This window comes from Sycon ciliatum, chromosome 7 (genome assembly GCF_964019385.1).
Source record: "Sycon ciliatum chromosome 7, ocSycCili1.1, whole genome shotgun sequence".
NCBI lineage: Eukaryota > Metazoa > Porifera > Calcarea > Leucosolenida > Sycettidae > Sycon > Sycon ciliatum.
The window spans coordinates 12,263,950-12,286,608 of record NC_088649.1 but is presented as its reverse complement, the minus strand read 5'-3'; the positions used below and the strand labels follow the sequence as shown (position 1 = coordinate 12,286,608).

General features: G+C 47.4%; 1 protein-coding gene across 1 annotated transcript; it reads right to left on the bottom strand.

Annotated features, from left to right (window-relative positions):
• Positions 1–1,633: 1,633 nt before the first annotated feature.
• On the bottom strand, positions 1,634–21,972 carry LOC135821004 (large ribosomal subunit protein mL44-like). Its single transcript, XM_065334058.1, has 9 exons — positions 21,528–21,972; positions 17,401–17,588; positions 15,067–15,142; positions 14,670–14,760; positions 13,264–13,338; positions 11,892–12,040; positions 8,224–8,306; positions 3,596–3,630; positions 1,634–1,934 (listed from the first exon to the last, which is right to left on the bottom strand). The coding sequence occupies exons 1-9, from the start codon at positions 21,836–21,838 to the stop codon at positions 1,845–1,847; spliced, it is 1,098 nt and encodes a 365-aa protein (XP_065190130.1). The 5' UTR covers positions 21,839–21,972; the 3' UTR covers positions 1,634–1,844.
• Between the last annotated feature and the right edge of the window lie 687 nt (positions 21,973–22,659).

Genomic DNA, 22,659 nt, shown 5'->3' with positions numbered 1-22,659 from the left:
TACCAATGACTGGAAACAGATAGCAGTGTTCTGTTTCTTCCATGAAAGAAATAATATTACAAGCATACCACACACCCTTCTCTTTGCATCCAATATAATAATTATGATATCATCAGATACATAATATCATGTATCGGATGCAAAGAGAAGGGTGTGTTAGATCTCAAGTAGATCGACTTCTAACTTAGAGCACTGAGCTCTTTCACAGAGTATACTACAGCACGCCGTGTGATAGACATGGAGAATAAGTCGAGATGGGATGGGAGACGGGATCCCCACACCCTCACCCACGCGCGCGCGCGCGCGCGCGCGCGCACACACACACACACACACACACACACACACACACACACACACACACACACACAAACACACACCATGTACCATGTACCATGTATACGCCCGTCGCAAGACAAGCACGCAAATCTGCAAATGCACTGGATGTGCACCCACAGATTTTCTCTTATAGCAACGATAGCGAACAAGATCTGAATGAGACAGATCGACTTGCGCCAGATAACTGTCTAATCCACACAACTGGCGAAGCCACGTGAATCGACCACCAATGCACGCCTGGTCTACACGGAGTACATCGGCATAAACAGCCAAGACAGTTACCTATGCACACCCTACACTTGCTGGGGTAACCAGTATAGACAACACTCTGCTTTGATAGAAGCAGACACTAGATGCACTGGTACCTTGAAGTGAAATTGGAGTTACTTTACCAACCAGCCTCGGCTACTGAGTACTGGGAACCCAGAGCCAACAGACATACCAACAACCTCAGCCATGAAAGCTATTATAGTAACGACACTGTCCACACATACACACACACACACACACACACACACACACACAATTGCCGAAGAAATGATCACAGACAAGGTACGCTGAACATAATGTTAGCAGCTTGTGCTGGGATTACAATCATTCAACAGCTTGCAAGGCTTGTCGACTATCAGCTCGGTCTTCCAGCACACAGCAAATTCCAGTGGCATCAAGAGTGCATAGCCGCAAGGGAATGCAACTCTGCTGCTGCTGCTGTACATAGTTTGAAGTACATGTATGCATGTATGGTGTCACGTAGGCACAAACTGGCGAATCAGCTGGGCCGTTCTGCCAGAATTGATCTGCCACGCTTTACAGCTTCTAACTCCGATTTTTCACTGTGGCTTTTGATGGTTCTGTACATGATGCTTTGTGCACAGGTACAGTACTACCTTGTAACATGCTGTCAAAATCGAAAAACATGTTAAACTACCAAGCAAGGCTTCTGTGTATATAGGTACTGTACAGTACTAGGATTGCATTTCAACCTACTGTATCATACACTACTGTATCATGCACTACTGTATCATGCACTACTGTATCAGGCATGAAATCGCTGCGCCTAAACGTAGGAAAACTCAAATCCGGTCAGTTTGATCCTCATTTCAATAATGCCACAATGAACAACAATAGCTTGGAGATCAGAGATGCACACTCTTGGAGTTTTGCAGTCTTGGGGGCAGCACTCTTTCTCTCTGGCCAGTGAATCCCGATTTGGGATACAACATTTTGTTCATTTTCTTTTGTTGACACACACCACACCACACCACATGCACTCGATTTTGGAAACGAGCCTGGAGAATGAAAAAGAGAAAGGTGTGTGGGATCACAAACGTCGGGAATTAACCAGCTTCCTCTCAAGTGGAATTAACTGCACATAAACGTACCACTACACCACAAAGGACACGAACACGCGCACGCACACACACACACACACACACGGACACACACGCACGCGACCTTCAACAAGTATTATCTATTGGGCACTCAGTACTAAAATGACGGAGTGAAGATTACGCACACGAAGAAATCGCTTGAATAGGCGTGTGCTTGGGGAAAGTGAGCTCAGTCAGGAAGAACTGTCTCAGGGCATCACGGCATGCCTACACACAAGCAGTAAGTGAGACAAAGAAGAAGAAGAACAAGTTAACAACAGCACCCGCACCCACAATGTACTGTAGAGGCAGAAAATTTCGTCGGTCAAAAATTTCGTCCAACTCCTAAGAAAGGGAGTTCGTCCGGTTGAAAATTCCGTCCATGGATCATAAGAGTGTATAGAAAAGCTGGACAAATCGACATTTTAGTCCGGCACTTAATTTAGTCCAAAAGTTCCTTGGACGAAAAAGACGAAATTAAATTCCAGACGAATTTTTCTGCTTATACAGTATACAGGTACGTACACTTGCACACACACTTGCACACACACACAAACACACACACACACACACACACACAAACACACACACACATGCACACACAGCATCACCAGGACAGTAGAGGTGATTAGAGACAATGACTTGGATTGAAGTGTATCCAGTAGGCAGTGTACAGTGAAGCAGAACATAGTGCATGCTGAAAACTGAGGAACGTTTGCACCGGTTTTAGTTTGCGATATGCGTGCACAGACCAATTCACACCTGGAAATGTTTGCGATTGGAGTTCATAAGTTTTATTTCTGCAGCTCTACATTTCGCGCCGGCTTACTTTTGCGATTTCACATCCATCATGGTGAAAGCCGCAAAGGCTTCCCAGTTTACAGTAGTACTTCTTCCACATCACCACATCACATCACCACATCAACATACCACCAACATACCACCAACATACCACCAACATACCACCAACATACCACCACACCATCCCCACACCACCACATCAACATATCAACACATCAACATACCACCACACCATCCCCACACCACCACATCAGCACATCAACATACCACCACACCACACCACCACACCACACCACCACACCATCCCCACACCACCACATCATTACACCACCACATCATTACACCACCACATCATTACACCACCACATCACTACACCACCACATCACCACACTTTGCAGTCAAACCACCCATGCTAAAGATAAAAAAGGTGCTCGGCGGAAAAGGAGCGAAACTCAGCCGTTGCCATGGAAACGAGAAGCTTTACACACAACTTCGGCGGAAGGGGTTGAAAATTGCGTAAGTGACTCTTACTTTAAAGAAGATACCTCCAGGCAAAAGAGATACAGTTGAACATCGATTATCCGCACATCGACTATCCGACCATTCGATTATCCGTAACAGTTTTTTTGGGCGCACGTGCCGTAGAGTACGCACTGTGCATGTAGTGAGCCATTCAAAAAATACGAAAATTTTGAAAAGTAAAAAGGTCATACATGTACATGTACATGTTTCTTATCCGGAACATTTGCCTTATCTGAACACCGCCTGACAGTTGTCTGCCCAGAGGTGGTCGGATAATCGATGTTCAACTGTAGTGGCAAACATCCGTGCTACGTTAGTGCACGCTTTGCAAACATGTCTTACACTGCAAGTCATGGTAGCAACTGCTGAAGATTGATTTAGAACTTTGGCAAGCAACAGCTGTTGCACACCCAACAAGCTTTTACACCTCGACCTTCTGAATGCAGCCCTCAGCCCTCACTTCTGAATGCAGCCCTCAGCCCTCACTTCTGAATGCAGCCCTCAGCCCTCAGCACACAGTATACTGAGTATAGAACAGTGTGACTTTAGAAATAGTAGCTCTTACCTCCTCTTCCGCACTTTCTAACGTCCGGCCAAAACCTACAACAACAACAGCAGTGGTGCCAGCAACAGTAGGGGCAGCAACAGCAGCAGCAACAGCAACAGCAGCAACAGCAGGAACAGCAACAGCGTTAGCATCAAAGACAGCACCAGCAGCGTGAGCAAAATTAGCGATCCAAATTACACCGTCAGAGGAGACTGAATCATCAAGTTGAGGACAGACACAGCTGCCATTGCCAGCAGACACAGTTGCCATTGCCAGCAGACATGCACAGCTTACTGAAGAGCATTCTACACATACCTTTCCACCATGCATAGTTAGACCATCACCAATTCTCATGTAACGTATACAGTCTACTTTGCGTATAACGACACTCGGCGGGGCATCAGAAAAGTGTCCTTATTTGCGAAGTGTCGTTATACCCGAAGTCTCATTATACGGCAGGGAATTTTCTAGAACCGCCCCAACCGGTTTTCGACCGGTTGAAATTGTTGGCGACCGGTTGAAAAGGTACAAATCAGTTCCAACCGCCTGTACTTTTCTGTGGGTGAATGGAGCTGTGAATGGTCAAACGCTTTTTTCTGGACGGATACTTCCAGCGAAGCCGCGTGGGCTGGTACTAGGGTCACGAGTTTGTACGGTCGAACCGCGTCATCGAGCTGTAGCAACGGCGTTGCTACAGTCCAACAGCTCCGCGCGACATCGCTTTCACACCTTTTTAGCCGCCATCACACTTCCACAAGTAAGTTCCGGTACCGCGGTAAGTACATACTTGGTTGGAGCTGGAGGTGAGTGTGGATCCATGAGTTCACACAACTTTCACGTTCTTGGGCGCGGAGTTTACAAACTTTTCGTTGCACCGGAAAGAATGCACATGAATGTATGTCTACAGTACCGGTACTTGGGGTTTGAAGTTAGTACAACGTCGTAGACTGTTCCATGCTCTCGCTCCAAAAGTGCCCCTTTCTAGGTGATCTGCTTGCAATAAATAGTCTTCGACTTCTCGACGGCAGTTCAGTTCTTCTTCTCTAGAAGCTGTTTTTGATCATGGACTCGGAAGATCTTTCAGAAGAAGATAATTATTTCGAGGAAAGCAGTGATGACGGTAGTACCCCAGAACGTGAAGTGGTCGACATCAGCGGCTCATCGGATGACGGAGCTCCTCCTGCTAAACGCTTGCGCCTTCAAGTTCCTCGCTGCGTGGAGCAGTGGCAGGGTACTTACGACTGGTTAGGTGTTGAGGAATCCAAAGGGACGATCGTCCTGTTTTGCAAGTTGGGCCGTCTGCATGGGAAAGTCGCGCGGGGAGGAAACAAAGTTGATGCTTGGATCGATGGGACCAGTCGGCATCGACTCTCCGGGGTGACAGACCACTTAAAATCGAAAATGCACGAGGCCAGCAAAGTCATCGAGAAGACTGCCGTTGGTGTGAAGGAGAAGGGCGGAAGATCACTTCCAGCAATGCAGCAACGGGCATTGCTGAAAGCTACCAGCGCGAAGGACCAGGCAGTGCTCAAGCTCCTGAAAGCACTGTACTGGCTCTCGAAGGAGAACATCGCCATGGACAAATGGCATGGAATGACAAATGAACTATACGACGTTCTGGGAGTCGATGTGTCCGCAGCTAGAAGGACCAGGAATGCCCTCTACACGTCCACTGTCGCCAGAGACGAATTCCTGGAGGCATTGCACGGAGTTCTCCTGCAGCGAGTGAAGGCCACAGTCGCCCAGTGCACCTTCATGAGTGTAGTTGCTGACGAGTCAACAGACGTCAGCAATGTTTCCCAGCTTGTGCTGCACCTTCGGCTGGTGAAGGATGGCGATGTGGACGTACTGTTCGGGGGCATTGTGCCGTTGCTGGAGGGCTGCAGTGCCAACAATCTTGTTACTGCGATCAAGAACTGGGCAAGGGAAGCTGGTGTGGACCTTGCTAAGTGCCACCTTGGTTCTGATGGGGCATCCACCTTTGCAGGAAGAATAAACGGCGTCGCTGCACAGCTTCAAAGGGAGTATCCCCTTATGAAGTGGATCCACTGTGTGGCACATAGGGAGGCTCTTGCTGCGTCAGACGCCATCAGTCAAGTGCATTACCTGAAGACCGTTTTCGAACCCGCATTGGCAGGAGTCTACCGCCACTTTGACAACTCGCCGGTGAAGGAAGCTGGTCTGCATGCCATGCAACAGATTCTGAACGAGCCATCAATAAAGTTGAAGGAACCATCGTCTGTCCGCTGGCTGTCCCATGAAGGCTCAGTCCGGGCATTCCGGAAAAGCTTCAAGTCTGTTGTGCGGGAGCTCAGAAGACAAGCAGACGAGAAGAACGATGCTGCCGCTGCAGGATGGCTGCGGAAGGTGAAGACGTTCCGGTTCGTAGCTTCCCTTCTACTCCTTGGAGATGTCTTTCCCATACTTGCTACACTCAGCAAGACTTTCCAGCTGCGGAATCTCAATTTCGCAACACTGAAGCCAGCGCTGACCATTGCCGTCACCTCCCTCATTGAGAAGGATGGAGAGCAGTTCGCTAAATGTGCAACTTCACCGGTGTACTGAGCTTGAAACTGCGGGAGTATCGTTCACCCGATCAGACCATGACATCCAGGTCTACAAGCGAACGGTGGGCACACCATACCTGGAGGCACTCGTATCAGCATTGGAGAAGAGATTTCCCTTGCTCCCCTGTTTGTCTGCCCTTGAGGTGTTCCAGCCCAGCCGTGTTCCTGTCGCTAATACCCACGACCTTGCTGAGCATGGTTGCCAAGAGCTGACAACGCTGCTGGATGCTGTCTCTGACGCAGACACGAATTTCGTGAATGCCGATGAAGCTCGCCAAGAATTTCGGCATCTGAAGTCAGCCATCAAAGTCTGTGACACTCTGCAAACCATCGACAATGCTGCGCAGTTCATGGCCACCATCCAAACCCCACGGTTCACTGAGCTGAGGAGTGAGATCCCCAACCTGCTTCGCCTAGCAGACTGGGGTCTGGCATTGCCACTGTCAAGTGTAGAGTGCGAGCGGGACTTCAGCCGGATGAAGCTCATCAAAACACCTCTTCGGAACCGCCTGAAGAACACAACCTCTCCCGACTCATCCGGATCTCGGTTGACAGTCCGCCCATCAGCGAGTATCCGTTCGAAGAAGCTCTGCTGCTGTGGCACCAAGTCAAGCAACGCCGGCTACGAGGAGGACAAGCAGTGCAACAGGCTCTTTTGCCCAGTGCAACTGATGCCTCTGCAGCTCTTGGTGCTGACGGTGCGACTCCTGCTGTCGATACTCCTCCTGATGCTGCCACTGATGATCCAGGATTTGCAGCCTCTCCAATTCCTGCTGCTGCTGATTCTTTTGTTGCCGTCGTTGATGGTGCTGTTGCTGATGCTGATTCACCTGCAGATGTTGTTGCTGACGATGATGCTCCTGCAGATGTTGTTCCTGAAGATGATGCTCCTGCTGATGCTGTTGCTGAAAAGGGCCCTTCTGTGGTTGCCACTGTGCAGTCTGCGGGTGCTGCTCCTGCTGCTGTATGTGCGCCTCAGGCACCGAGATCATTTCGGCAAGCCTCCATATCCTCCTTTTCTCCAAGCCCGCTAAATGAGCGGCATACTTACCTGGTTACATCTGGCGTGGCCATACTGCATAAAAATTCTCTCTTGTGTGATACGCTTATTTGAGTTGATTCATAGTTCACTTTGTAGACTTTGCTGACGTAGTGCTCCAATATGCTTTCTAGTTTGGCATAATCACTTCTGTGATATCCCTACCCTCAGGCTCTGTAAAGTCCATTTCCTCTGCTAATATCTTTGCTACACTCCAGCACCAAGAAATCTGTTAAATTGCTGTCGAGTGCTATATTTGGGTTGTATTTTGAAAACATTTTCCGGGGGGGGGGACCCCCGCACCCCCCGACACGGGGTGTGTACGGGTTACAGTTTATGGGACTTTGCTCTGGGCATGGAAATTCTGTTGTTATTCGCGAATTGTCGTTATATCCGCAGTCGTTATAAGCGAAGTTGACTGTAGCAGCAGCAGCTGGCCAGTACGCAGCACTGGCATGCATTGATTGTCAGATTGTGTTGGATACTGTCACAGTACCACATAGCTATGTGATACTCTCACAGCACCACATAGCTATGTGATACTCTCACAACAACACATAGCTATGTGATACTCTCACAGCAACACATAGCTATGTGATACTCTCACAGCACCACATAGCTATGTGATACTGTCACAACAACACATAGCTATGTGATACTGTCACAACAACACATAGCTATGTGATACGGTCACAACAACACATAGCTATGTGATACGGTCACAACAACACATAGCTATGTGATACTGTCACAACAACACATAGCTATGTGATACTCTCACAGCAACACATAGCTATGTGATACGTAAGCAGTGGAACTGCTGACTGGTGCACTGTGTTTGCTGAATTGCAGCACATGGTTGAAAACTGAATGAAAAGCATGGAGTAGAGTGATGGCCACCACAGCCCATGAACACAGCCTATGAACACTGTGTGAATCCTCAGCATAGTGACCATAGGCCGAGATCAGAGCGAGTAGTGCTAGTAGAGAGAGCTGCAAACAAGCCGCCACGCTATGGCAGAATACAAGACAACCCATACCTTTCCCGATGGCTGTTGTACCACAATACACAGCAACGTAGTAGACAGAATGTGCAGTTTTATGACCGGCATCATTCAACAACCTATGAAGCATACGCGTAGACACGAGAGAGAGAGAGAGAGAGAGAGAGAGAGAGAGAGAGAGAGAGAGAGAGAGAGAGAGAGAGAGAGAGAGAGAGAGAGACAGAGAGACAGAGAGAGAAAGAGAGAGAGAGAGAGAGAGAGAGAGAGAGAGAATGAAGAGGCAGATTGCCGGACCCTGTACCAAACGGAATCCTGTATTGACCTGACAATTTCCATGCACTGACGTACTGACGGTGCTGCCATTGAAAAAATCATCGCAAGAAGCAGAATTCTGCCAAGCACGGAATGAGGAAAGAATTTTTGGACCAAATCTCAAGTTTACGTAAAACAAACAAGCTAATAAGTTAATTGGAAACATTGAAAACGGCTGGGCACAAGTTATGCGTTAGAGTCCACCAACTAAACCAGATTTTGAACAGTCAGACGTGCACAAGGTTTACTAAGAAGTATAGTTGCGCTCGCTGAAATCCGACCCAAAGTGCAAAGCTAGCGCCCTGGACCAGTTCCCATTACATCATTGTATGTGTACACTAGCAGCACCCCAGGCCAGCGTTGCCTGGCCGAATGTGGCATGCGGGCCGCGGGTGAAGCAAGTACATGAACAGCACACGTGCTCAGCACGTGGTGGTGGCCAGACCGCTGAAGTCCTGGTGAGGGAGGTTCTTCATGGTTGGAAGGAGGAGAGACGTCTGTTACGCCTTCGGGAGGCTGGTCAGGGTTGTCCATCACGTGGTGGCGGATGAAGCGGCTCAAAAAATTCATAAACTTACGAACAAAAGTGCGATGCGCTCTTCACTGCAGATCAGATGCAGAGTGCAGTCAGTGCAGATCTTTTGTATCCTTTTGTTGCAGATGTTTCTATTTGCAGAGAACGGTTCACGTGGTCCGCAGCGCTTGTGCGGCTGCTAGTGCTACCTATGGCCTAGGCTAGGTGGCTACATGATTCGCACGCTTCGCGTGCTCAGTGCTTCTGCGCGCGGCTGCTACTGCTACTCGTACTGATCGTGTCTGCTATAAGCGCTACCACCTACACTGTTCGCACGCTTCGCGTGCTCAGCACGTGGTGGTGGCTACACGATTCGAACGCTTCGCGTGCTCAGTGCTTCTGTGGCTGCTTCCGCTAGCTATACGATTCGCACGCTTCGCGGGCTCAGTGCTTCTGCGGCCGCTAGCTACACTGTGCTACACTGTTCGCACGCTTCACGTGCTCAGGGCAGCGCTGCTCCGCAGCGCTTCAGCGTGACATACACACACACGTCACAGGTGCCTCTTCTTTATAAGGAGCGTGACACACACACACACACACACGTCACAGGTGCCTCTTCTTTATAAGTAAAGATGTGTACGTCCAGCCGCATTCATTCCACTGCCAGGGCGTCAAGAGCCGTGGAAGTTGAGGGCGCCAGCTTTGCACTTTGTGTCGGATTTCAGTGAGCGCTGTAATTCACTCCAATCTGTACAACACTCATGCTGACATTAAATTTTCGCTTGCACACTCGTAAGTTTGATCGATCTGGCGTTTCAGGCCACTGTTTGATCTTGCTGGCAAGCTTGCATTCTATCAATGTTGTCTCGCCAGTTTTCAGTGGCGAGCCATGACCGAAAGTTCAACTGTGCAAAACAAGACGATAATGAGCGTGAGGCGAGTTATGATTTCCGTCGACTGTTGCTTTCCACTCTCCATCGTCTTGCCTCGATCTAGCATTATGTTCAAGCAACTGCTCCTCGCCCTGCACGACCAGGCTCACCTAGGTTTCCACCGCCCACACTGTGTCCCTACCTGCTGGGTTCTCTTTTTTGCATGCTAAAGAGATCAAACAAAGCACTGAGCATTGATGAGAGGATGCTTGGAGAGAAAGAACTGCAAGAACTCTTTTGAACTTAAGAGCAAATGCTCGTGAGAATATCATCGAAGTCAAATAAGCGGGGAGCAGATGAAAAGCGGTTCCCTACGCCAACAATCAACAATCGCCGGACGCTTGTGACTATGTTTGTTCTCCTTGCTCACAAACTTTGATGATGACGTCACACTGGTTTGATGATGACGTCACACTGGTCAAGAGCGATATGCATGTAGTGGATCCACTGTGCATCCCTGCATCAATCCCTGCATCAAGCAGAATCCGGTCATATCAGGACAGTTTCCGCTGCACCAAGGGCGGCGTCCGGTTAGGGCAGGCTTTACTGTAAAAGTCACCATTAACATCACAAAAAATCCGGGCTTATTCGAACCTGGACTTACGGTAAGTCCTCCTTGATCTGTCTGTCATCCAGTCATTTAGAGTGCGTAGCGCTTACATGATGTAACAGGCTGATTTAGCCCGTCGTCCCATGCTGAACTAGCCCAACCCCAGACCCCGAGCTCAACGTATGCCCAGGACTTATGGATTGTGGCTCTGGAACCTGCGGGGATTTCGTCATGGACAGTCTCTGTTCTTGGCATCTGTTCTACTGACTTTTCCTTCAGTGAAGGCTTTATGTTTTCTTGGGGAAAGAAGTCTGCACAACCTGAAAGGTAGCAGCAGCAATGTCAACAGGCACTGGTAGCAGCAGCAATGTCAACAGGCACTGGTAGCAGCAGCAATGTCCACAGGCACTGGTAGCAGCAGCAATGTCAACAGGCACTGGTAGCAGCAGCAATGTCAACAGGCACTGGTAGCAGCAGCAATGTCAACAGGCACTGGTAGCAGCAGCAATGTCAACAGGCACTGGTAGCAGCAGCAATGTCAACAGGCACTGGTAGCAGCAGCAATGTCAACAGGCACTGGTAGCAGCAGCAATGTCAACAGGCACTGGTAGCAGCAGCAATGTCAACAGGCACTGGTAGCAGCAGCAATGTCAACAGGCACTGGTAGCAGCAGCAATGTCAACAGGCACTGGTAGCAGCAGCAATGTCAACAGGCACTGGTAGCAGCAGCAATGTCAACAGGCACTGGTAGCAGCAGCAATGTCAACAGGCACTGGTAGCAGCAGCAATGTCAACAGGCACTGGTAGCAGCAGCAATGTCAACAGGCACTGGTAGCAGCAGCAATGTCAACAGGCACTGGTAGCAGCAGCAATGTCAACAGGCACTGGTAGCAGCAGCAATGTCAACAGGCACTGGTAGCAGCAGCAATGTCAACAGGCACTTCTTGATCTAAATGTTATCATTGACGAGTATTCCTTGGCATGGTGAACTGGCTGATGTAGATCATTGACGAGTATTTACCTTGGCATGGTGAACTGGCTGATGTAGTCAGTGTTTGCTGGTGGTAGCCCAATCACAAGGCAGACTGAATCATGTAAAAACATACAACTGATGCTACTGGGTTTTCTACTCTCAACCGCAATATGCGTTTGCATGTGCGTGTCCTGTCTTGTGTGTATACCTGTCACATCATCTGTTTAGAAACCAACCGCATAATGCCATATACTACTGCACCATACACGACAAAGACACCGTCCCCTCCCCCCGCACACACACAGACACACACAGGCACACACACACACACACACCACACAGACAAACACACATACATACACAGGCACACAAACACACAGACACACACACACAAACGAGCACGAGCACACTGTAATCACTTACCGTGCAATTGGCGCTGGTTTGTGCTGCTCACGAAGAAGGTGGCGCAGCATTAGTTTCGGGTGCTCAAATCTAATTGCATCGGCTATGTTCTCTTCTTGCAGTTGTGCTATAACATAGTCGCGCACAAATTCTTGAGCAACTTGCTCCCCCTGAACAGAACAGCAGTAGAGGGATGACACACACACACACACACACACACACACACACACACACACACACACACACACACACACACACACACACACACACACACATACACACACATACACATACACACACACACACACACACCATGTATACACCCGTCGCAAGAGAAGCATGCAAATCTGCAAATGCACTGGATGTGCACCCACAGATTTTCTCTTATAGCAACGATAGCGGACAAGATCTGAATGAGACAGATCAAGACCTGCACCGGATAACTGTTCAATCCACAAAACCTGCGAAGCCACGTGAATCGACCACCAATGCACACCTGGTCTACACCACACGGAGTACATCGGCATAAAACGGCCAAGACAGTTACCTATGCACACCCTACACTTGCTGGGGTAACCAGTATAGACAGCACACTGCTTTGATAGAAGCAGACACTAGATGCACTGGTACCTTGAAGTGAAATTGTAGTTACTTTACCAACCAGCCTCGGCTACTGAGTACTGGGAACCCAGAGCCAACAGACATACCAATAACCTCAGCCATGAAAGCTATAATTATAATAACGACACACACCCACACATACACCTTGGGAGCACTGCCATATTCTGGCTATGCGGACCCCATGGGGGGGGGGGGGTTGAGCAGGTTCGGAACAGTAGGGGCGATGACAGGATAGGTCCTGTGGTCTACTGAAACGCCAATCGCAATTGCAAACGATGCAGTAGGAGCTACGGTCTGTGTTGGTTGTTCTGGCCGAGCCACGGCTGCACTTCCATAGCAACGTGTGCTGGGATTGCACCATTCAGCAGCTTGCAAGGCTGAAGAATTGACCGCCACTATTCAGCCTGGTCTACATCACACAGCTATGAAGTGGCTTTTTCTGGCCAGTGAATCCCTACTTTTTGGTCTTTTTGATTTTTTCCCGCACACACATCACACCACATACTGCTCCGGCATGCACTGGCTGTTCGTAACCACCCAGGAGAATGGAAGAAAAGTCAGGAGTCTGAGAAAGAGAAGAAAGACGTGTGTGATCATAATTGTCGGGAATTGAACCCACAACCTCTTGATTGGAAATTGCTGCACATACCACTGCACCATACGGGACACACACACACACACACACACACACACACACACACACATACACACACACACACACACACACACACACACACACATACACACAGATACACACAGAAGATTGACTTACGCATCGAAGTAAAGCTCCAACAATGGCATAGAATACATCAGTCAGCGTTGCCGTATCATCCGCAGTTATGGCAATCTGCAAGAAGAAATCCCAGACCCCCCCCCCCCCCCACACACACACGCACACATACACCGCATACACACACACACGCGCGCGCACACACAAACACACACATCAAGTAAAAAAGAACCTTGACAGAGAAGAGGTGCTCAACAAACTGTCTCCACACTAAAAAGTGTGGAGCAGGAGCAGGGACACATATCCAGTCAGAACAACAGCTTACTAGCACAGTAAAAATCCCGCCAGAGCGACCCGTCTCTCCTATGCACCCCTTCCTGACTTCTTGTCTGGGAAGTGATCATCGTAGGACTCTGTGAAGCGTGATGTCTTACTCCACTGCAGACATGTGCTCGACCCGGTTGCAAATGTACACAACAGGTCACAGCCTCTCAACCTTTGGACGGTGTACGAGATGTACGCACAATTGATACGATCAGTTTGGGAAAAAATGATATTGAGTTGATAGTTTGAAGTTGCTTGCAAGGGTCAAGTAAGTTCTGTTCGAAACGAAACCTCTGCATGATGCTTGCTGAATGCACCGCGTACATGGCTTGAGTACTCTGCACACAATTGTCTGAGTAAAAATTACTTGAACTTGGCAGTAGGGTGAGTAGTTGTCTATGTAGTACAGACTGCGGAATGCGGAAAGTAGAACTCGCCCATCCGCCCCTCCCCACCTGAACCTCCTAACAGGGTCGCGTAGGTAGGGGCGTTCTGGTGGGACTTTACGGCACATATCGTTGCTACTCTGACACCCACACGCACGCACGCACGTACACACACACACACCACACACACACCCCAACACACACACACACCTCAGACCTCAGACATGCCCATCGCGGAAGCGATAATAGCGAACAGCTATGTTAGACATAGCAACTTGTGCTGGGATTACACCATTCAACAGCTTGCAAGGCTGATGAATTGACCGCCACTATTTTTAGCCTGGTATCCACCACACAGCTGTTTGAAGTGACTTTTTCTGGCCAGAGAATCCCTATTTTTCATTTTTCCCATTTTTTCTACACACATACACCATGCCACATACTCCGGCATACACCGGCTGTTGGTAACCACCCAGGAGAAAGAAAGAAAAGTCAGGAAGAGTCCGAGAAAGAGAAGAAAGACGTGTGCGACCATAATCGTCGGGAATTGAACCCGCATTCTCTCGATTGGAAATCGACTGCACATACAACTGCACCATATGGGACACACACACACACACACTCCAACACACACACACACTCCAACACACACACACACACACACACACACACACACACACACACACACACACACACACACACACACACACACACACACACACCACATAAGCAACACACCTGTGTTGTTCGTTGAATGAGGTCCACCATGCCCAAATGCTGTACAATGGCCGCAAGACGTGACTCCTGCAGAAGATGATTAGCAAGTTCACTGTGAAAACATAACAGAAGATGCAAGGGATATGACACACAGAAGAGAGAGAGAGAGAGAGAGAGAGAGAGAGAGAGAGAGAGAGAGAGAGAGAGAGAGAGCGGCAGCAGCGGCAAAAGGAAACTGCATTGATGATCAAAGCGGAGTATCCACCCAAAAGTTGAATATGGTTGGTCCGTGGGTACTATGGCCCCATGCAAAATTCAAAGGATTGGAATTTGCATTGACAAACAGCTCCAAATCCAGCTTACCACTGGAACATGATATTGAGAGGAGAGCAAAGAAACATGCACAAGAGAATCTTACTTGATACCCTCTGCGACCAGGTTGGGATAATGGTGGTGAATGTGCTCCACTAGAAACATACGAGATGCTGATCGACCTGGTGTTCAAACAACAAGCAATGCGGCCATTCAGACGAGCAAAACAACCAAGCAATGCGGCCATTCAGCCAAGCAAAAACAACCAAGCAATGTCATTCAGACAAGCAAATAACCACCTTGAACGGAGAAAGTACGGCCTGGAAATAATTCAACCACTTCTAGTCTTCTGGGTGCTGCGGTGAATGTTGTTGGTCCAAGAAAGATGTGACTCTCCGTTCGTCCTATATTCCCAATCAAATTCCCACACCTCCAACTTAATGGGAAGAGTGTGTCAAAGAAAGACATTTGTACTGGAAAGCTCATTAGAATCGCCATTTCGTTCTTATAGAAGGACGGATATGAACCTTTCAGAACCTGTAGCTGTCCGAGTGCGGAATCGACGGGTCTTGGTCCACGAAGGCTGGGACACAACCCTTACTCCCAATGGTCCACGGAGGCTGGGACACAACCCTTACTCCCAATGGCCGAACCTTCTAGTACCCCTATTTCAAAGTTGATGCATAAATTGATGACTTGCATAATAATTTTAATATTAGTGCACCGGTGACTGCTGTAATCAAGAGTACATAAACCAGAGGGTGCAACTGTGCACATCAGATCTGAAACAGCGCAGTTTGTGCACTGCATTACCCTGATGAGGTCACCCAAGCCGCAACTTGCCTACAGCTCAAATTGTTGTGTTTCACAGCCTAGAAATCAGCCAAGTTTGCATGATTTCATACGTCCTGTTTTAGGATTTGGGTGCTTTGGGTGACTGCGTAGGCCAGGATTGCACACTGTCAAGTAAATTCACCTGACTGTCCATATTTAAACAAAACAAAAAAACCGAAATCTGCCCAAACCCAGTAACCTACACCACCGTGACTGGTTACGCAACTTTTCACCGTACATGTGACTTACCATGCCGTCAGAAATGACGTACTGCACGGATTACGCTCCCACAGGAACCATCCCAAGTTGCACAATCTGGTTTATGTACTCTTGCCGTAATGCAGTGACATCACGTATAAAAAGTTTGATCTGTTCAAAAAGGTCATATCATATCACCACAGCCGATCTCTCCAAGCGTCCACCACATCTAGAAGACTTCGACATTACCTAGGACAAGCTACATCTTCGCTACAAGCAGCGAAACTGAGCGAGAACACGCTCGCAATAGCGAAAGTCGTTTGCGCTGAAAAGCATATTTTTGAACGCGTTAGTTCTTCATACATGGGATCAATCTCAGCTGTCCAGCGCAAAAAAACGCGAGTCGATCGGAGCTACGCGTATACGGCGGCGGGGAACGGCGCGCTTGATTGGAAATGACTGGTACTGTGCATGAGGAATTTGAATTTCTATACATTTTCGCTGGAGATTATGACTCATATCTTACCATGAACTTGGCATCAATAAAACAAATAATTTCATTGACAAAAAAATTGTACTCAGCATGAAAACCTTGATGATGCGTTGTGTCAAGTTGGGTGTAGTATAGGAAGTTCTAGGACGCACTAATCGATATCATAATCGATAATCGAATCGATACAAGGGTAAGTTAACCGATAGTTGAAAAGTGTAATCGTTTCACCCCTAGTTGCTATAAGAGAAAATCTGTGGATGCACATCCAGTGCATTTGCAGATTTGCATGCTTCTCTTGCGACGGGAGTATATATGGTACATGGCGTGTGTGTGTGTGTGTGTGTGTGTGTGTGTGTGTGTGTGTGTGTGTGTGTGTGTGTGTGTGTGTGTGTGTGTGTGTGGTGTGTGTGTGTGTGTGCCTGTGTGTGTGTGTGTGTGCCCGCCTGCCTGTGTATGTGAAGAGTACAGCGGAGCTCCCCAAATTCCATACTACCGTACTGGCAATATATGTTGCCGCGTAACGCGCGACCAGGCTAGTGCGACAAATGTTCGTTGCGTTCGTAACGCGCGTCCGGCGGGGTGCGGCGATCTTTTCATTGCAGTGCAAGGCTGAAAACTGTGAAAGCACGTGTACCGCGTGGTGAAAAGTTCAAAACTGGATGCAGCAGGAAGTCCTGCAATAGCAAAAAAAGGACTGCGGCAATATAGAAACCTGTGTAACGGCTCCTGTGCGACTTTGCATGTAACACCCTGCGTGCGGTAAACATGTGCCAATGTAACGCTTCATGGCCTCACTGCGACCATATATATTGCCAGTACGGTAGTACCTTCCCCAAATTCCATACTAGTACCTTCCCCAAATTCCATACTAGTACCTTCCCCAAATTCCATACTAGTATCTGCACGCACACTAACCATAGCAAGACAGTTGGCCATAATGGTCCAAGTCAGTCTGTTCAACATGCTCCAGCCCCTCATCAGCTCTCTCTTGTTGCAGCACAAGTAGAAACGATGGATGGGTCAAAGCCAACCGGACTGTTTCCAGATGCTCCTTCGGGACTCGTAAACGGGCACAGAGAGCTGACAGCTCTACGTCGTAATCCCTGGAAAACAATGAAATTGCCACAGGAAACATATTACTATCCAACAGGCAACCTATCACATATTACTATTCAACAGGCAACCTGTCACATTGGTCATATTTAAAGGCCCATTCACAATACAATTTTTTGCTGTGCGACACCTGCGACGAGCTGGGACAGTGACACACGGTTCACAATCTTTTTGGTGTTTGCGACATATCCCTATATGCACTACAGGGGCGTGCTCGGCCCCCCAACTAGGGGGGTGCACGGGAGCCGAGGGGAGCCCCCCCCCACCGGCAATTTTCTGCAATTTGTTTGCAACCTTTCTTGAATTTTAGAGCATATTTGCATTAGGGGTGAAACGATTAGTTCGAATATTCGAGTATTCGTTCGAAAATCTCAAACGAGCGAGTATTCGAAATTTTGCACTCGATCGTTTTTTTTTTTTTTTTTTTTTTTTTTTTTTAGTACTGGCATTCTATTTTTCAAAAACTCCTGTAACTCCTGCTCATCGACTGGTATGCACGCATTATTCGTGCCTTTGAGTCAGTATTTTATGACTTGGACGATGCGCTCACCACGGCAAGTAACGTTATTTTTGTTTTGAGATAATGAAAGTGCTGGTGAAGATCGTTACTTTACACTCTGTACAAGACGTTGGCGACTTTTGTTCTATGTTCACAGATAATTTCTTCAGAATTAGTCGAGAACTCACAAATCTAGCGCTTTTGAATTTCGATAAAATACTCGAAATAATCGGATACTCGATCGAATATTATGAATGAGTGATCGGTTGGTCAAAATAGATACTCGTTTCACCCCTAATTTGCATACATTACAATTGCCCTGGATCAGATTGAAAATTTTTGGGGGGTGCACGTGCCCCCCGTGCCCATCGCCGAGCACGCGCCTGCACTAGTAGTACTATGCGACATATCCCTATATGTACTAGTAGTACTATGCGACATACAGTCAGACCTCGCTTATCCGGTCCTCTTTTATCCGGATCCCTCGCCATCCGGAGGAAAACAGCTGGTTACAGATTTACAGCATACGTGATGCATCCAACATAACCTGTGTTCGGTTATCCAGTTGCCTCGCCTATCCGGATATTTTTGTGGAAAACGGATGTGTGCGGTTAAGCGAGGTCTGACTGTATCCCTATATGCACTAGTAGTACTATGCGACATATCCCTATATGTACTAGTAGTACTATGCGACATATCCCTATATGCACTACAGGTGAAATCCTGATAATTCGAATATGGCTCAACGTATGTCAGCGCCTTTAGAGCCATGGCCTTAAATTCGAAACACCCGCTGCTTTCCTATTTCAGATGCAAACTGACTCACCCACTACGCCATGCCATAAAAGTCAAAGTTCATACAGAAATGTCAATCCAAATCCACCTGTTCACCCTTCCTACTGGCCTGTAAGTTTGTTAGTATAGTACTTCAGTGCTGCCAACCAACTGGGTCTGTTTTGCATACTGCGACTTCTGATTATCCGTATATTGCAGCGTTTTTCCGTACTACCAATGCAATGCCGTGTGCATTGTATTGTGATTTTTGACACTCGCATGCTTGTCGGTGGCTGAATTTGCTAGTGCAAAATATGAGTGACTTGTACCAGGACATGTTATTTTGTGCTACATGTAGTCGAAGCATGGCATGCTCTCGTTTCGGCACAGGGATATTCATCGCTTAGTTGGCGCTTGCCATACTTCTACAATGAGAAACATATCTGTAGCTGATCGATCCTCTTCAAATTTCCGTATTATTTTGCTCCACTTGAATTCCGTACTGCGGACGAAGGAGTGATTTTCCGTAAAAATACGGAAGGTTGGCAGCACTGGTACTTATTCCTTCATTTTTTACAAAACATACTTCAAATCAGTCATTTCCCTAAACATACTTCAAATCAGTCATTTCGCTAATGAAGCCCATGGCTTTATAACTGAGACTGGCTTTATAATCGAATATACCTCCATGGCTTTAAAGGTGCGTACATTCGGTAATTAGAACATACACTCAAACGCCTCTTATCCGGCCGCCTCAGATACGGGCACGTCTCTCTACCGGACACCTTCAGCTTGAGTTCCTATAGCACAAATGCTTCGAATTTGGGGGTTTTGAACTTTTTTCCGTATGAGGAAGTGCTTATTTTTCACTGCCAACCTATGTAATCCACACATTTTTATCAATGGGTTCCTTTTGTATCCTGAACATGTGCAATACATTCCAAATAAACTTCTTCAAAAATGATATGATACATGGTAGATGAGTTATTCTGAGATACGGGCAAATCAATCTGAGATACGGGCAGTGCCCGGTCCCAAGGTGCCCGGATAAGAGACGTCCGAGTGCACTGCTTAATTTAGAAGTTTCTTCCGGGACCGATTTCTGTCAATATGATTTCCACATACTGAGTAACAATTTCTGATAATTGGAACCTCGAACTGGGTATGTCCAGTTAATTAGAAGTCCCACGGAATCCACTTACTAGTACATAGAAAACGTGTGGGATTCGTGCTGATAATTCAAAGTTAGCAAAACATATTAGAAGTTCACTTTATTTTCTGCAGATCAGTTTGGCTTGCATGCGCAGGCAGTTCAGTGTCCACTAAACAGTGTAAATCTGTGTCTAGGGTGAGTAGTGCAATTTTGCGTGTGAATGCGAGCATTTTGACATACATAATGTGTTGTGGGTATATGTTTGGATAATTAGGATGTCAGGATAATTAGAGGTTTCCCCCCGGCATTTTGGTGTTTGAATTATCAGGATTCCACCACCTGTAGTGTGTGTACTATGCATGCACACAGCAGCATCAGCAATTCCGGAGCAGCCTGGAGATTAGTTCAAGCACATTGACATGGCAACCTGCTGGTGCGCGGGAATACGCACTTCTAGCGTACAGGATCACTGGGTCGTGAATGGGGTAAACCGCTGTGGTCTGGACTTGATCTTATTCCTCATGATTCCATCCTCCTTATACATGTACATGTATTTCACTCTATACTTTTTGCTCCATAAACCAACACCAACCAATGGCAATATGATCACTTGGTCCCGTGTGTGTGTGTGTGTGTGTGTGTGTGTGCGTGCGTACGTGTATGTGCGTACGTGTATGTGTGTGTGTGTGTGTATGTGGTGTGTATGTGTGTGTGTATGTGTGGTGTGTATGTGTGTGTGTGTGTGTGTGTGTGCATGTGCGTGCAATGGTCAACTACTACTAGTACTAGTAATGCAGAAACCCCGTCGCACAGCAGTGTCAGGCACCTTAACTGAATGCCAGTTTGCGGATGACTCCACACTGTTTGCGACACCTCGATCCGGGCTCGAGCGAGCTGCAGTGACGTTCGATGAAGTCGGGTCCGAGTTTGGACTGACAGTTAGTCTCTCCAAGACCAAGTCCAAGACCAAGTTCATGGTGATCGGCAGAGACATTTCTGATGCGGACCTCACTCATGTGTGTGTTGGTTTGAACCAGATTGAGTGCGTAACGGAATTTCGCTACCTTGGGTCGATCATCGATACCGCTGGCCGGTGTTCGATTCAATTCAAGGTGTGTGTGTGTGTGTGTGTGTGTATGTGTGTGCGTGTGTGTTTATTCATGTATGTGCATGTGTGTGCATGTATGTGTGCAATGTGAATGTGTGTATGTGTGCATGTGCGTGTTTTCATGGTCAAGCCTGAAGTTTGGACTGTACATGCCATTGTACTACATGTATAGTACTAAGTAAAGGCTGTCATCCAATACACGGAACCCATACACATCTGTACGCATGTCTACGCAGGGTCATGATGTGCATACTCGGATATGTCAAGCTTCAGGCCTGAACTATTTGCCATTCAAACTACGATAGATTCAAACTAAGCACTGGCAAAGAAATGCACGAGGCTCCATAATACCAATGTCTAGCAAAACACGCAGCTGTGCAGAGATTCAAACTTACCACGTTCCAAAGGCCTGCGAAATATCAGGGTAAAATCTCTCGTGCTTAGTGATGGGGAAATCCAGAGCAGCAATTTGTGGAACGTGTGGATAGTTTACAGCAAGGGCTTCACTTGCACTATGCCATGGCTTGACAGAAGAAGGCAGAGCCGAGGAAGACGTGTCGGCAACCTCAGTTGAAATCAAATTAGAGAGCCATGGGAAGCGGAATGACGCCAGTGAAATCCACCTACAATGCTTCGTTGAGAATACTCGTCCATTCAACACGGAGCAACACGTGCTCTGAAGCCTCTCGCTTGACAAACGCAGCATTTCGCCATACAAGAAACGTAATACTACGAGTAACTCCGTCTAGACTATTCCCATGTTGTACTGGCGGACTCTGCAGGTGTTTAGGAGATGTGTTGATAGTTCTCAAACTAATAATTTTTATTTAAATACTTACTTCACACTGACTTCCATGACTTCAGCTATCACAGGCCTACACAAAAAAGCTAAAGTAGTAAAGAGCTGTTGTTTGTTTTTCGAGGTCCACAGATCATCACTCGTATACGCGTAGTCGTACTCACACTAGAATTCAGATCATAATAATTTTTATCAGATCGGTAGCTCGCAAAAACAATAAAAAAATAAACATTTTTTTTGTGAGCTGGCATGGCGCCGCGCCATGCATGGCGGCCTTGAACAAACGGGTCGCATACATACCGTATTATCGATCAGGCTCTAATTAATTTTGGTCCTTTATTTCGTCTATACCTCCGCGGCCCCGTGCTATTTTAAAATTATTCAACCTCATTTCAGAGGCATGTTGCCATGCCAAATTATGTCAGACACACACATTTCAGGGGTTTTTCGCCGGTACGAGTACAGATAATGAATTTACACAGTGTGCTTATAATGGAGACTGAGTACTTTATTTTTTGAATGCTGCCCCGAGGTGTCCTATTATTGGAGACGTGCTATTATTGGAGACTGCTTATAATAATTAGAGATAATACGGTAACAAACATCTGGCATGACTCATGTACATTGTACTATTTTGGCTATTATTGTAGTTTTGTCAAATGTGTAAAATCTGCTCTCCTTCTGGCTGTTTCTCTGCTCGTGATGGCTGTATCGAAACATGGGTGGTG